The sequence below is a fragment of the Pelobates fuscus genome, chromosome 9, assembly GCF_036172605.1.
Source record: "Pelobates fuscus isolate aPelFus1 chromosome 9, aPelFus1.pri, whole genome shotgun sequence".
Taxonomy (NCBI): Eukaryota; Metazoa; Chordata; class Amphibia; order Anura; family Pelobatidae; genus Pelobates; species Pelobates fuscus.
The window spans coordinates 134,526,368-134,543,006 of record NC_086325.1 but is presented as its reverse complement, the minus strand read 5'-3'; the positions used below and the strand labels follow the sequence as shown (position 1 = coordinate 134,543,006).

Below are 16,639 nucleotides of genomic sequence, written 5' to 3'. Positions count from 1 at the left end.
GGGGAACCCTCGGCAATATGGGAATTCAAGCAAAGTACAGTGGCTACTAAAACAGTGAGAGGCGAAGTCCTAGAAAGGACTGTTGTACAGTAAACAATGTGAATAATGGTGAAAATATCGAGTGTATACAGATGCTTAATCTGTGCCTTCAAGGGCACCTATGCTGGATTCACGGTCACTGAATAGGACTGCCGATAATTATCACTATTCCAAAATACAGTAGCAAGTCAAAAATGGCAGGAAAATAATTCTGCTTCAAAGATATGCTAGTCTGTTCCTTCAAGGGCACCTGGCACTGAATAGTTAACATGGTGTTATCATACCATGTTGCATTCTGGTGATAAACTATTACAGACCGTTTATTTGATTCTCTATAGACCACTGCATTTTCATTGAGCACAGCTTGCTACTATATCTATACACATCCCAGAGTAAAGTGTGTGTGTGTGTGTGTGTGTGTATATATATATTATATATACACACACACACTTTGATTTTTGTTCTTTTCCTTTTTCAACACTGTATATATTGTGAATAGATCCCCAAGTATATTTTTCTTTGATGCGATTTCTTAGCATGGTTAAGTTTTGTCTCCATCTAGTGGAAATACCAAATATACCCCTTTTGTCTAATACAATATTAAAAGTTACGTTTGACTTATTTTCTAACCATACTTGATGGTTAAGAGCTAGTTCTAGTCTTCTTACTACTTAATTATCCGGGTTCATGCACTGCTCTTTCAGCCCTACTGAACTTATACCTCATTCTCCCACCAATATATATATATATAAAAAAACAAAACAAAAAACCTTCTGTAAAGGCACAGGCAGAGCCGTTACTGTGAAATGCACACACAAATACGTGTGATACATGTTTATATAACAACAAATATGTAATCCAGATCAGATCATTGTACAAAAATCTCATTTAGAATACTATGCAATAGTTAGCAGTGATCAAGTACCTCTCTGTTTGTGGTTAAGACTGAGGGTTGCATTCTCCGAGGTGCCCCAACAGGCAGATTTTGCCCTTGGGAAAGCTGAATGGACTGTGGCAGAAGCATGGCTTGTTGGCCAGAACTGTAACGTGGCATTTGAAGCTGTGCACCAGACATTGGCATGGTTAACTGAAAACAAGAAAGAAAACAAGAAAGAAAAAATACTTTAAAATCATATCACACACATTTACATTCTATTAAAGACCACAAAGGGTAACGTATGCAACTTTAATGCCAAATTAGGTTTGATCTTACATAAAGATGCCACAAATATTTACTAATAGTCAACATATATTACAACACATCAACATTCTGACTGCTACTTCCAGTCTTAATCACAGCCTAAATCTAAAAATCCTTTAACAAAAAAAATAAATCAAAATTAGGTAGAGTGAGCTATAATAAAGTGTTAGACAGCCACAGAGGGCAGACTTGGAGCTGCAATGTAAACATTGCTGTTTCTCTGGAACTGCAATGTTTTACATTGCAGCACTAAATGCAAAAGCACCCAGACCACTTCAATTGGCTGGATGCCTACATTGTCCCTTTAATAAAGATAACTCCATTAGTTACATAGCTGAAAAGAGACTTGCACCCATCAAGTTCAGCCTTCCTCACATTTGTTATTTGCTTTTGATCCAAAAGAAGGCAAAAAGACCCAGTTTGAAGCACAATTTTGCAACAAGCTAGGAAAAAAATCCTTTTTGACCCCAGAATGGCAGTCAGATTTATCCTTGGATCAAGCAGTTATTACCCTACATTACCCTAAAGTTCTCAAAATGACAAACAAAACAAATGTTACCCATGCATTTGCTGGTTTAATGACTTAACATGAAACATCAATCCAGGAGAGACCTATAAAAGGCTTTTGTAGTCACCTGTGTCAGTTGAGAGTCCATCATCTGAGAAGCTCCCATTCCTGCAGACTGGTTCAGCTGGCTTTCGTAAACAAGCTGCTGGCTTCCATTCATAGTCTGGTATGAACCAGCTTGTGTCTTTACCATCTCGAGGGGTTGCATGCCAGGAAACGGGGAGTACGGAGGCTTGAGACCAGTGCCACTGGCGAGTACCATGGCATTGGGCTGTGAGAGGCTTGGGTGTACGTACATCTGGGACCTACAGGCACAAGTTAAATGTCAGTCAGCAACCTCTAATAAGAAGATCACACACTACAAATTAATCATACAAGGGAAACCTTTTAGGCTACCTAAAAGGCTGCATTGAGCTGTACATTTCCTGTGACTGGGAAACAGGAAGTCCTCCCCTCAAACTTAGCTGGGCCTGCGCCTGGAGGGATGTGTGTAAAGAAATGGGGATCTGCTGGGCTGCTGCCGCCTGTTAAGAGAGAACACAATTGGTGAACTAACAGCATTAGCCCTCTTTGGGCACATTAGCCATTATTCTATTTTACTTTAGTTATGGTATTAGTGAGACAGTAAAACATCACAATTATAATACTGCAGCAAGTGATTAAGGATTTCTAGTGAAATGTGAGATGACTGCAGTGGGGATTTTTTCTAAAATTTTTATTACCTAAAAAATATAAAACTGAAAACAGCGGAAGCATTAGTCAACAATCAACAAGCTATCTACACTTTGAGAAATGATGGTCTCTCAGTTAAATTGTCTCCCCATTTCCCTTCTGAGTACATAGTGAAGGGTCAGCAGGATCTATTGGAACATCACAGAGACCAAGAAATGGAAATGGCAAACAGTAATGCCCATCTCTCAGTCAGTAATCAGCCAAGGCCAGCTTTTGTATTGTATGATTTCCTTGGTGGAACCAGCATTCTTGGGCAGTCACTTTAACCCCTTAAGGACCAAACTTCTGGAATAAAAGGGAATCATGACATGTCACACATGCCATGTGTCCTTAAGGAGTTAAAAAAATAAAACATGTAAACCAATACATTTCCACTCTCATATCTCAAAAACGTCATCAACTTAAGGCACTGCTGAGTATGGAGGTGGCCTTGGTAAGGAGCCTGCTGCAAATGGGCAATGGAAGAAGCATATGTGTGCATACGCATACCTGCTGGTATCCTTGTTGCTGAGGTATTGTCTGCTGTACCAGACGGGGCTGACTTGCAAACACATGACCATCTAGATACAAGGGAGTCATGTGGTTACCTGCAAAAGAAAAAAAATGAGTAGAATTCAGAAAAAAAGAGAAACAAAATTGTTGATGCCTATTGAGCATGTCACGGAATCGCTGTGTAACCATGAGAAAGACTGGTGTTCTTGACATCGCTAAACATTTCAGTGCAAGAGTGTAGTTTATAATGTAATGGTCTTTTCACTAAAGAGGAAATTAAAAACAAAGTGCAAAATATGTGAGAAAATCTAAAACAATTTTCCCTTCTGTTTTGCAATTTTAATTTAAACTCTGCACTTGACTGTCAATTCTCTGAGGCCAAATGTTTCAATATCAAAGCCTGTTAACAGTATACAACAGGCCAGATCGAGTGTGCAAATTGCTCAATTATATCTATTTTGAGATTTAGGAAGCAACACGTTGGTAGGATTCCAGGATTTAAAGGATTCTTCAAAAGGAAAGCCTACTTTTAAGTTGATTTGAAGCAGGAAAAAATACTGCTTAAATTACAGTAAGAAGTAAAGTCCTTTCTTAAGAAATGTAACTTGTTTCTTTCCTACCTGGAAGCATGGGGTAGAAGCTTTAGTATATAATGCCTGCAGTGGTAGAGTATAATAGAGATAATAGTACAATTACCTGGAATAGAGGCAGAAGGGGCCACAGAAGCAATGGGCATGGGTGGCATGGACACCCCGCCGAAGGAGCTGTAACTAACGCCAGAGGAAGCCCCCACGCTGGAAGGAGGCTGTATTCCAGAGCCAGAGCCAACCGGAGAGTTCTGGTCTGGCAAATTGGGCGAGTTTTCCCATGCCTTGCGTGCAGACTCCATCTATATGAAAAACAAAGACAGGGAGTGGAAACCATATCCAACACAACGAAAATTTCCCAAACTGGGGCATTACCACTGCCTTACTAAAAACTATTCAGCTGCTTGTACCAATCAAAATGGAATGCAATAACATAGGGTTTATTCACAAAAGGCATGAACTGGGAAGAAGTGACAAGGGCCTTTTCCATTAAAGACTAGCATACTTAAATAGAAAAAAGGTAAAAAGGGTCATATGCAATGACGGTTATATAAAATAATTACAACTACATTAATGATCAACCCATATACACTATGTTAATGCAAGAATGAAGAGAATAGACTGTCCTTTCCACTCATTATGGGCAATATATTACTGCAAAACGAGAGAAACCTATATCAAACATTCGGTTTCTAAGGTGAATGCTCCAAACCAAGGCATTATATTTACCCCGAGATGCGGCAAGTCCGGCTCATGGAAAATATTTTACAATTACCTACAAAAATTTGACACCAAAAAAGCTGTCAATGCATCCTGATCTGCGTTAGCCAAGGGTCTACACTCCTAGAGAAATGGTCTCTCAGTTACATTTTCTCCACATTTTCCTTCTGAGTACATAGTGAAGGGTCAGTAGGATCTATTGGAACATCATAGAGACCACAGAGCAAACTGCAAAATTGCAGAGGCAGGAATGATGGGAAAGAGGAAATTTTTAGTCAGCTAAATCTCATCTGCCCATTATTTTGTGCAGTAACCCAATATTCCCAATAAGTTACAACCTGTGGCAGTACAGTTAGAACTTGGTGTTAGTTTGGAGCTTTATGCCATGCCAAGTGTATTGAGTTAGTAAAAGTAGTGCCATTACCTTTAGTGTGAAGTCAGCAGAAGAGTATGAGGATATGGTGTTTAAACCAATCCCCTGCTGTAAGGCGTGATCTCTTCTTAGCATTTGTATGGACTGTGTTAATCCAGCCTATTGGGAGAAAGGACAAAACCATAAGAAAAGGGATTTAAACATTTCTCTATGACGTTTCACAGCTTTACAAGGTAACAGAAATCCAGTTCTGTATTGCTGGTTCAGTGTACTCAGGTTGTTGGAAGCAAAACACTAACTATCAAAGGGGTGAGAAATAAATAAATAAATATATATATATATATATATATTATATATATATATATATATATATATATATATATATATATATATATATATATATATATATATATATATATATATATATATATATACACACACACATACATATATACACACACACACACACACACACACAGGACAATTTCCCCTTATACCTATAAATTTACAAGTTTCACAGTCCTTCGTCATCCTTTGAAAACGGGCTATGTAAACCAGCTTTTAAATAGAAGAGCTGCAATGCTTCTGACGGCTAATTCAACCACTGAACAGAACATGGATCTTGTAGGTAACTGCCAGAATAAGTGACTAAATGAAGTGATGTCATGTGATGACAACAAACCCACTTCACAAAAAAAAAAAAAAAAAAAAAAGGAAATGTATAGTTACTTTTAACGTACCTTCCCCACCAAAGAATCTTGAAGCTTTGTGACGGTGTTACCTGCAGATCCCGGGGCTGCTGCAGGGGGTAAGGAATAATCTGCATCCTGTGGACAGTAACAAAGTAAAACACACAACATGATCAAAAAGTGCCTTTCAAGTTTTTTAATTTGACTGTCAAACATATCACCAGAGCTTTGTGTTTGCATAACCAAAAAATAAATATTCAGTGGTTTAACAGTACCTTAAAAAAAACCGTAAAAAGATTGAAAGTTCTCATGCAAGGGACAAAGTGTTAATTACTACAAGCAGACACCATAGTCTGATGATTTTCCGTACGTAGATACGTAGTTTACATTTTAGACCTCAACGTACCATTAACTTACATTTGACATTTTACTTTTAACTGGAGTTGCATTAAGAAGCAGAAGGTTAACCAGCCATTTTCGAGTACTGACAACGCAATTGCAAAATTTAAGCCCATGGAAAATACACATTCTAGGCCAAAATAGTCAAATTGGAAAACAGACTTGCAGAATTTTTCTTGACTTTGGGTATTTTGGCCTACTATTTTCAATCCTGTGTATTTTACACAATTTCTGGTTCAGGGAAGAAATCCAGGGATTTCCATCTCAGACATAATTAAGGCACAAGACCAAGAGTCCTATACCGTATCTGTATAAATGTTAATCAGTAGAGCATAGCAAACGGTAGTAGCCGTTTAATGTTAAAGGGACACTATACGCAGTAAGACCACTTCAGCCACCCCCATCTCCCCTGGATCAAATGACACCAGAGGAGGCAGAGCGAAACCAAAATCCATATAGGTGAGAGGGTAAACAAAAACTTTGAAAAAACAAATTGCATTCAATCAGACAATTCATGCACAATATAAAACAAAAATATGCAAGTTACAAATGTCTTAACCAACACATATGAATAATAAAAATAAAATCCTCACTTTTGAGCTTACACCAAATTCAATGGGCGTCACAGCAAGAACTGGATCCACGTGGATTTCTACCCCATTAACTGGAGGAACACCACCTTCCAAACGTTCTGTCCCTTCTGACCCCTTTCTGTTCTTTAGGGAACGCTCATTGCCAATCGGACCTGGCTTGTGTTCTTTATTTAGACCAGAGGCAGTTTCATTTTCCTTCAAGGAAAAACAGGGATATACAGTTTTACCATAAGGATAAAGTACATTTAACAAAACCTAAAATACAAAAACCCATAGTTCTAAACACACACATTAAAGAAGGGTAGATTACAGCAAACATGTCAGTGATCAAGCTAGTGAGCCACCTGGGCCTTGTTACCCAGTAATAGCTGGTGCCTCCAGTAAAGAAAAGAAAAATCAATAAAAAAAAACCCTGGTATGGGTTAAACTATGATATTGAAGCTAATGCCAATGACGTTCCCTCTGACAGTAGGAGTTTGCTAAGTATCGTGCAATAAATCGTCAGAACAGCTGGTGCACCAGAGTTTCACTATTATCCGAACGTGGACACACAGGTCCAGTTTTACACCAAGTCAAGGAATGCATGTCACACCTTTTTGTCTGACTGTTTCTGCCCTTGTTCCTTTGGGCAATCTCCTTTTGCCTCCACCATGCCTGTGCCATTCATCTCTTCAGGTTTCATGGTGCCATACGGGGAGCTACGCTGTGAGGAAGTGGCAGATGATTCCCGAGACTCCGCACTTAGGTCGATGCCGCTGTCCCCTTGACTGGCTTTAAAGCCCTAACAGGCCAAGCAAAGCACGAATCAAAAATCACAGCATACCACAAGAACCAAGCAGAAATCAGTCCCCCAAGAAAACACTCACCATCCACAAATACGCAAGGCAGAGATGTTATATATACACACAGCAACCTTTTAAGAGGTTTTATAGAATAATTAAGCTGAAAGGACACAAGGAAGAAGAGAACCAAACTAGCCAAATTCATACCCTTTTAAATCAGCCATACTCAAACTGTGACCATTTTTAATTATTATTCAGGTTCATGAGGGGATTCATTGATAGAGAGCAAGCATGTAGCTGAGGTACAGCAGGAGTGTGTGCAAGTAGGAGAATGGTAAAGCAAACAAAAAGCACAAAGCATTCAAGAGAAGATAAAGAGGTGGTAATGCACAATATTGAGAAGAAAAATCAAAAGAAATGAGTGATTTGTTTAACAAACTGATTTTTTTTTTAATGCATATGGTGCAGTCAGGGAGATGGCCCTCAGGAACGTAGCTAAATTGGTCACTACACTCATAATGGTTAAAAATAGGCTGTAGTTTACAGGAGATAACGCCATTTACTAGTCTTTGTCAAAATGGACAGTTGTAGAAAATCCTTTTGACATTTAAAGTGCATTAATTCCAGTCTCTCAGGAAAAGCATCTCCTCAGAAACCCTTTTAGTGAGTACATATTGAAGGTTCAGAAGGATCAATTGGAACATTATGGAGACTGGGCTCTGCAGATTAGTGATCATTAGTTCAGAAAACCCTGTAAGGAACATCATCAGCATATGAAACACAGCCATGCTTGACCTACCAACGAACCAAAGAACAATAAGTAACTCAATTTACCTCTGTAGAGCTGGACTCTGTGCTAAATGCACTCACCGGCTTGCTCCAAGTATCACCGCCGGACTGTACAGCCATAGCTGGGCAGGGAGAAAACAATGAATATAAAAATACAAATACAGGAGTCACATGGCAAGACATTCTAACCAATGTTCTGATTGCCATGTGGGTTAGTATAAGATAGAACCATGTATACATTAATATACACACACACTTTGAGACATCCTAATATCTGTGCTGGCACTCTACCCAAATCAAGATGGCAAACAAGGTGTATTATATTTTTAGAATTTAAAGATTTATAGAATATGATGTGATGCTAACCTTGGTTGTTGTTCTCCCAAATTTCTTTGCCACCCATATCTGTCTGATCCAGGCACATGCCATTCTGTTTTTTGGCAAAGCGAGGAGGAATTCTTGACTGAATACCGTTGCCCTTGGCAGGCACCTGAAATAAAGTTTAAAAACAAAAAATAAAAATCATAAGACCGTGAACACCATTCACAAAGCATGAACAGCTATAATAACCCACAATTATTCTTGAAACAATTCCCATGCCAGACAGGTCAAAGGTTCCAACAACCTGAGGAAGTCTGGCTGGACTCACACAAAATTGGTATTATATTTGGGAAAAGTCAAGTAATGCTTGCTATGAAAGATGGCTGAGAAGTGAGGCAGGTTTGCGCAGGCAGAAGTCCTAAGTTCTAAGGGTCTCACTACTGCTTAACCCTATGGAAACCTGGTTGTTTGAAAAGCTGCATTGTTTTATGCATTAGGCTAGGATACAACATTTACATTTTAATATTTTTTAAATACTGCTACAAATACTCATGCAAATCAATATAAATGTAAAACAGAGGAGCATCTTTAAATCAGCAGCTCAGCTCACACAGTACTCCCATTCGCCAATTTAATCTGAATTAAATGTAAATTCCTGTATTTAAACTGATCCTAGTGTCACCATAAGCACTACAACTTAATGTAGTGGTTCTGGTGTCTATAGCAGGCTTTTTAATGTAAACGCCTTGTTTTCAAAGAAAAGACCATGTTTACATTGGTGCCTAGTAACACCTCTAGTGGCAGTCACTCATACAGCCACTGATAGTGCTTTGTATTACAGTGCTGCATTGAGTGCAGCATTCCCCACAGAGATGCACCTCACACTCCCAGAACCAACAATACTGAAGCTCTGCATTTTACATCTAGCAGCAGCTCCCACAACCTCCAGGTACTGAGTGAAGCTTGGAAGATACTCCATCTCATTTCTTACTTTACTATATCATCATGTGTTACTATAGCATAGTTACCATTTATACCTGTAGCCACAAGTCAAAACAAATTTCTAGGTTGTATATATGTACAGCGCTGTAGCATATACAGGGCCCCTGTTCAGCAGATAGGTTTCCCGGTCAGGGGTGGATCCAGAACCTAATCTTGGGAGAGGCACTGGTAGATTAAAGAAACAATCAAGGCACAATAACAACTACATCACTCTGTAGTGGTTATTGTGCCACTACACTGCTGTGGTAAGAATTGAAACTGGGGGAGGAAGAGTAATTGTGGGTCTATGGCGGTTGAAGGGCAGATTATTAAATATATGTATACTTTATTTAAACAATAAAAATAATATTCATATTCTCCCTCCCTTCTTTCCTTTGCCTGGGAGGGGGAAGGTACTAAATCCTGGTGGTCTAAGTGGTGAGAGTGAATTCTAGCATGGTAACAGCGGCAACGCTCCACACTCACAAGAGGAGAACCCGGCGGAGCTGCAGATTAGAGCTCCCCCGAGTCCTCTCCCCTTCCCCTGCCGGATGGGGAGCATTTTAGTGCTAGCGTGCTGATGGAGATCTCTGAGAGTGGGGAAAGGGGGGGGATCCACCACTGTTCATAGCACCAGGGAAACATAGCGCGGCACAAAGTTTGGGAATACAGATTTTGTATTTAAAAAAAAAAATCAAACATGTCCTGTAGTTTGTTACTTTGTGTCCTGTGACAGATTGTATTAAAGGCTTATAGCAATATTTAATACACAAGCGGGCGTGTAATCTTTAACAAAAAAGCACCTCACCTGGACTATCTGGTCCCTTTTCCGGCGATCTTTGTCAAGCCCGCGTCGTGGCTTGCTACTCGTGTCAGGGTAACCGTCTCCTCCTATTTCTGGATCTTCTTCCAGGACGGAATCTGAAGAAAACAATAAGGTATCGATTATAACCATCATATGAGTGCTACGAAAGAAGAAACCAGATGTAACCAAAACATACCTCCATATTTCATATCATATGGGGTTAGGACTTCTGCTTTATCGCTAGCCTTTAAGCCGGATTGCCTGGAGTCCCTCTCCTGTTTTTTCCCAGATGCATCGCCATTATCACAGTGCATAGACCTCTCCAATCCATAGCGATGCTGGCCATTTTCTTGAGCATATGACTCTTCAGGACATCTACTGGAAGTACAGGAAGGTATAAGGAAAAAACAGTTTGAAACTACACATATGTAAAATAAAAAGAATACACTTCTAGCCAGTTTTCTGCACAAAAATAGAGAGAGACAGGACAAAACCACCACAACTATCTCTTTCAAATGAATAAGCTTGCATAATTTCAAATTAGTTTGCCTAGAAAACAGGAATCCATCTCTTCCAACATCTAAAAACCTATCCAAATTTTAATTTTTAAGTGACTGTTGAAATAGAGAAGACATACAAATAAAGGTCCCATGCAACTACCAATGCTCACACACTTGCTTTAAATCTATAAATTTAAAATAGGGCACCATATAATCCCTTTTGGTTACCACTTTAAGGTACATATACCAAAGTAATAATTTCAGGTATAGACTTAGAGAAACCTGTCAAGTATTTTATGCGTTGACCCAAATGATCAGATCACTAGAAATCAAACTTGGATTTTCAGCTACTGTTTCATTGATAATGGCACTAAGAAACAACAAGTGTTAACCCCTTAAGGACTGAGCCAAAGGTACAAGTTGTGATCAAAACAAAACGTAAACTTGAATTTGCGCTATATGTAAGTTCAGGCATAATTCACCTCTTTCATATTATATATCATTTTATTCAGGGGAAACAGGGCTTTCATTAAACATCAAATATTTAGGTATAAAACAATTTATTATGAATAAAATATCAAAAAATGGGAGAAAATAATTTTCTATTTTTTTAGTTTTACGTGACCCTTTAACTGTGAATGTCATAATACAGTTTGATTTTACTGCAATAAAATACACATTTGAATTCAGCGAAGTCTCACGTGTAAAAAACAGTACCCCCTATGTACAGGTTTTATGGTGTTTTTGGAAGTTACAGGGTCAAATATAGCATGTTCCATTTTTCAGTTTTCGCCAGATTGGTTACCATGCCTTTGAGACCCAGGAATGAGAATTAGCACTGGCCAAAATTAGCGTTAATATTTGTGTGAAAAATGTAAAAAACTAATTTGAACCCCAATTTTGGCCAGTGTTTGTGACCAAGTGGCTACTAAAAAAGACTGGACATATACCCCATTTGCAATACCTTGGGTTGTCTACTATTGCAAATGGTATGCCATCCTGGGGGTAATTTTCATTCCTGGGCTACCATACGGTCTCAAAGGCAACATAACCAACCTGGCGAATTTCAAAGTGAAAAAACTGAAACACAAGCCTTATATTTGACTAACTTTTGAGAACACCTCAAAACCTGTACATGAGGGGTACTATTATACTCGGGAGACTTTGCTGAACACAAATAGTGTTTCAAAACAGTAAAACGTATCACAACAATTATATCGTCCGTGTAAGTGCAATTTGTGTGTGAAAAATGAAAAGAATTTCACTTTCACGGACGATATCGTAATACATTTTACGGTTTTGAAACACTAATATTTGTGTTCAGCGAAGTCTACCAAGTAAAACAGTACACCCATGTACAGGTTTGATGGTGTCTTGGAAAGTTACAGGGTTAAATATAATGCTAGCAAATTAAATTCCCTGGATATTAATTTTAAAATACAGTTAGAACGAATTTACATATATATTTTTTATTTTTTAACGTATTTACATATTTATTTTATATATAATGAAAATTATATTTAATAAATTTTCATATCGTACGTGTATTTTGATATTATATATATATATATATATATATATATATATATATATATATATATTAAAATACACTTGGTGATCTAAGTATATATTTTAAACTGTTATTAAATCTTTTATTTAACAGTTTTCAGGCAGCAGGTGTCGTCCATGTGATCGTGAGGTCCTCGCGATCACATGGCCCAGGAGGGCCGAAGAGGAAGGAGGAGGATTTCCTGGTGAGTCCCCAAGGACATCATAGAACGCCCACTGTCCTTAAGGGGTTAAAGAAACTCTGCAAGCACCAAAAACAACCTTAGGTTACTGTAGCAAAGTAAGGGCTGGAAGTACCATAGTGCCACTTAAAGAAACATTCCAAGCACCATGGCCAGAAGCGCTCTGGAATCATCCTAGGGTAAGTGGTCAAACCATTTAAGCACAGTTTGAGAACTTACCAGAATTATGCCGGGCTATCGCAGATGCACGTAGAACAGTAAAGTCAATGCAGTAATGTGCTCACAGATGAGAGCATTAGTTGAGCTCTCAGACAAATGAGTGTGGTCTGACATGGCCCTGCATTACAAGGGGTGCGTCCGGCAGGAAACAGGTAAGTTGTCAAATCATGCTAAAATTGTTTTGACATCTTACTGTGGAAAAGCACCATGGCACTATAACCTCTACAGTGGGCTGTAGTTAGGATTTTTGGACTACCTCTTTAAAGGAACAATCCATGCTCAAAAACAACTTAATCTAAGTTGTTATAGTGCCAGAAGACCCCGGAGGCACTCTTACTTGAAGAGCTTAAACCATTTGAAAATAGTTTAACTCCTAAGTTACCTGCAGCAGCGATGCCCACTCCCCCCAGGGTAGGGGCGCTGCTGATTGGCTGAGATCGCCAAGCTGACGCTCTCAGGCAATTAGCGACTCCCCATTCACAAAACTGGCTTAGAAAAGGTACTTTTCTTACTAAGCCAGTTTTGTGAATGAGGAGTCACGGGTTGGCTGAAAGCATCAGCTAACCGCTCTAAGCCAATCAGCAGCACCCCTACCCGGCGGCACTTGCACTTCTTGAATCTGAAAATTCAAAAGCCACATGCCACCTAGGGGGCAAAAAAAGTTGTTTTGGTGCCTGGCGTGTCCCTGTGTTAATTGTAAGGTAACCACATTAAGACGTCAGCAATGTCTTGCAGCAGCCAATAGCTGTAAATCATACAATGCCACAGGTTATTTTATTTGGATAGCTTAAGGCAAACAGCCTTTTTACAGATTTAGCTAGTTTTTAAGACAGAACATGAAAAGGACAACTGTGTGCTTATTCAAGCAACTTAACATGTGGAGTTCAAACAACTGGGACCCAAATATATTTCACTGCTCGAATATGTTTAAAACTGAGACGTCAATTCTTCACGTAAACTTTGTACATCTATACATGTAAACGACCCACCTTCCTTTTAATGGAGGTCCATTTTGCTGGTAATCATTACGTGAAGAATTCCCACTGGCTCTTGGGTTATTTTCCTCATAACCAGAAGAGTCCACTTTACGACTCTGGCGGTCGGCAAGAGGTCTTTGGCTGGAGAAACTCCTTTTGGAAAGTTCTCTCTTTTCGGAGAACCCACTCCCAGATAGATTGCCATCACCCTCCATATCTGCTGGTCTCTTCTCACTAAAGTCACTGCTTTCGGATGCAGTTTCCCACTCTTCATTGACATGATCAGCATTATGGTAAGTCATTTCTGGGGACCGTCTTGTAGATGGACCAGATTTCTCACCCAACGTCATCTTTTGACGCACTTGCCACTGATCATTATTATTTACACTACCCACTTCTTCACCACTCAACTGACCAACAGATTCTCTTTCCTGTCTAAGACGTCGGAACCTTGGTGGCTTGTCTTGGCGAGGAGGTCGTCTCCTTCCAAAAGACCTTTTCTCTAAACTATCTCGATCTAAATAGTCCTCTTGGAAAAAAGGTCTCCTCTCATCTCCTTGGTTTTCATTAAAACCTCTACCAGCATATGAGTCTGAATATCTATAGTCATGGACATAGTCTTTATCTGTGTTATGTCGGGTTCCATATGACTCTGATGACGTATTATACTCCTGCCAAGAAGATCCAACAGATTTGGCCTGCCAATGAGATGATGATTCTTTGAAGTTGAAAGACCTTCTCCCATAGCTATTACTAAGCCTTGGAGGAAGAGTCCGCCCAAAAGCCCGTGGGGCGTTTGACTTCGAATCAATATTAGGATCATCAGAATAATTTCTGTTAGACCTCCAGGAGTCCTGAAGGTCACCTTTTCTTGAATCATCCCCATCTCTTTCTAAAAGAGGGGGCTCATTTCCATTTTCTACCACTCTCTGTCGCCTGCGTTTTGGAAGTTCTTCATATTCTGACCCTTCACTGTGTGTTTCACTGGCAACACGCCTTCGTGAAACTTTGCCTCTGAAATCTTCTGTGGGGTTAAACTCCCTTATCCCTCTACCCCTACTCATTCTCGTTCCATTGTAGGGATTGATAGTTCCACGGCCTCTAAAGCTGAAGTCTCTGAAACCTCTACCCCTTCCACGACCTTGAGACCTGCCCCCAAAAGCCTGTTCTTCATCAATAAATATCCAGTTGCTACGCTTTGTCATGGAAGGGTTGCTCGACTCTCTTGAAGGTTTAGTTTCCCAACTCCTTTCGACTTTCTCTTGAGGGAACTTTTCAGTTTCCTGATTGTGGCTTGCCTGGAAATTCTTTTCTTCTAATAAAACTGATGAAGAGCTAAGAACTGTAGGTTCAGTTTTTACCACATTTTCAGGCCTTGAAAGAAGTTTTTCTTTCATTGTTTTCACCTGATCTTTTGTTTCTGGTTTGCTTTTATCCAGCTCCTTCTCTTCCACTTTAAGTGCTTTAAGAACTGGCTTCTTTATTGGACCAGATCTACGGCTCCTACCTAGATGTTCAGACTGTTGATTGTTTGAGTTTGTGGATTCACTTCGCCAACGGGCTTCACTTGTTGAGTCTTGACATACGCCATCTTCCTTCTTCCACAAATCTGATCCCAATCCTTGTGCCTCCTTAGGGACCTCTTCTTCAACACTGCTGGCTGTGTCGGATGATTTATTATGGTTTGCATGACCCCACCCTTTGAACTGAGATTTTTTATCATTTTTGGGGAGCTCTGAGCTCCTTGAAGATGCATCCCTTGAATTAATCGGGTGCCCCCTGTTCACGCCAGAATCTGCAGCAGTTTCAAGATGCTGGTACAGTACATCATGCCCTCTTCTTTGAGGTGAAATACAGCTGTTTATGTTTCCAGTTGATTTCTTCTCATAACTGGTGGATGCTAAATAATCTTCTGCACGTTCTTCTATGGTATCACGGTGTGTTTGTACACTCTCTGACCTTTCTCTTGAGGCCGAGTAAGAGCTTTCGTTCCTGAAAGCAAACCAGAAAATAAGTCAGTGGGGTAACGGCAACCCACAGTGAGCAAAAACAGGGTGCTTAAATCTCCCTGTGCACTCTTATCAAAGCACTGTTTTGGTGTTTTGAAAGCAACATTATTCTCCCAAGAACTCTGGCAGTTCCGGAGATGTATGTTACTTTTAGGATTCTTATACGGAACCATTTTGTGGACTTCCATGAAGAGGACAAATCATTTTGTTTATGTGGGAGGTCCAGCAATATATGTTCTACCTACAATGAGCTAGCACTACTGCCAGCTTATCCGTTTTGGGCTGGACCTCTCTGACAATGGACATGGCATTCATAGGAGGACAGTGCATTAACCTCTTGTCAACAAGGTACAGTGTCCAATAAAAGGAGTTTAAAAGGGGAATTACTCAGAAGGTTTAGTGGCTGGAAAGTAAATCAGGTAATTTAAAAAAAAAAACCATTGCCAAAGAGAAGAAGAAAAAAAAAAAATTTTGTGGACACCAAATGAAGAGTTAAATATGTAACTTGTGTCAGAGATCAAAATTATAGAATATGCACATGATTCCCCAAACAAAAATGTAACACTTCTCTTAATTTTTTTTTTTTTAAATTTAGTTTTAGCCGCAAAGTCTGATTTTGTCCTAAACGAAACTTGACCTTCATAGTTACGGATTAAAAAAATATATATTTTTTTTTGAGTTGCAGCTCACCAAGACTACACAAATTACTACCTGCCAAAAAATGCTAGGCAACCTGATAACATAGATCATAGTCCGGTAATGTGTTTTCTGTTCCTTTGGTGGTGTAGACATTTGAACTATGGAAAACAGGCATGAATGCGAAATACACTGAAAATGAGACATTTCTTTAAATCACCAGAAACAAAATCAGTAAAATACCTGCTGTAATTGCCCTCCGCGGTGGCATCAGCTTGCTTCGGCAAAGGCATAGAATAAACTTTGTTCTGCATGTGGACATAACCATCTTGGTGCCATGCAGAAACTGGTTCTGCAGACTGAGGTCTCCTCTCTGGTTGCAGGCTAGACTGGCACTCCTCTGCTGGGGTCATAGACTCTTGAGGAATAATATGTTTCATCACTCCTGAAAAATGGGAAACAGAATATACATGTCT

At 39.4% G+C, this 16,639-nt stretch overlaps 1 protein-coding gene and 3 non-coding genes across 13 annotated transcripts in view; all 4 read right to left on the bottom strand.

The window, feature by feature from the left end:
• The window catches only part of PRRC2B (proline rich coiled-coil 2B), an 83,260-nt gene that overhangs the window by 11,804 nt on the left and 54,817 nt on the right, over positions 1-16,639 (bottom strand). For 5 of the 10 annotated variants that reach the window (XM_063432456.1, XM_063432458.1, XM_063432459.1 and 2 more), the window contains exons 15-29: positions 16,407-16,608; positions 13,531-15,510; positions 10,268-10,449; positions 10,075-10,187; positions 8,331-8,454; positions 8,010-8,086; positions 6,986-7,174; positions 6,394-6,588; positions 5,453-5,539; positions 4,764-4,871; positions 3,729-3,921; positions 3,030-3,127; positions 2,205-2,332; positions 1,876-2,113; positions 965-1,126 (exon numbers count right to left, since the gene is read on the bottom strand). In XM_063432456.1, the coding sequence (XP_063288526.1) occupies positions 965-1,126; positions 1,876-2,113; positions 2,205-2,332; positions 3,030-3,127; positions 3,729-3,921; positions 4,764-4,871; positions 5,453-5,539; positions 6,394-6,588; positions 6,986-7,174; positions 8,010-8,086; positions 8,331-8,454; positions 10,075-10,187; positions 10,268-10,449; positions 13,531-15,510; positions 16,407-16,608 (4,076 nt within the window). The remainder of the gene's footprint in view (positions 1-964; positions 1,127-1,875; positions 2,114-2,204; positions 2,333-3,029; positions 3,128-3,728; positions 3,922-4,763; positions 4,872-5,452; positions 5,540-6,393; positions 6,589-6,985; positions 7,175-8,009; positions 8,087-8,330; positions 8,455-10,074; positions 10,188-10,267; positions 10,450-13,530; positions 15,511-16,406; positions 16,609-16,639) is intronic. The other 5 variants (XM_063432461.1, XM_063432457.1, XM_063432462.1 and 2 more) reach the window with 5 other exon arrangements.
• On the bottom strand, positions 2,608-2,688 carry LOC134573796 (small nucleolar RNA SNORD62). The gene has a single exon (XR_010085355.1). It is a non-coding gene; the product is annotated as a small nucleolar RNA SNORD62 (small nucleolar RNA).
• Positions 4,475-4,555, bottom strand: LOC134573795 (small nucleolar RNA SNORD62). The gene has a single exon (XR_010085354.1). It is a non-coding gene; the product is annotated as a small nucleolar RNA SNORD62 (small nucleolar RNA).
• Positions 7,803-7,887, bottom strand: LOC134573797 (small nucleolar RNA SNORD62). Its single transcript, XR_010085357.1, has one exon. It is a non-coding gene; the product is annotated as a small nucleolar RNA SNORD62 (small nucleolar RNA).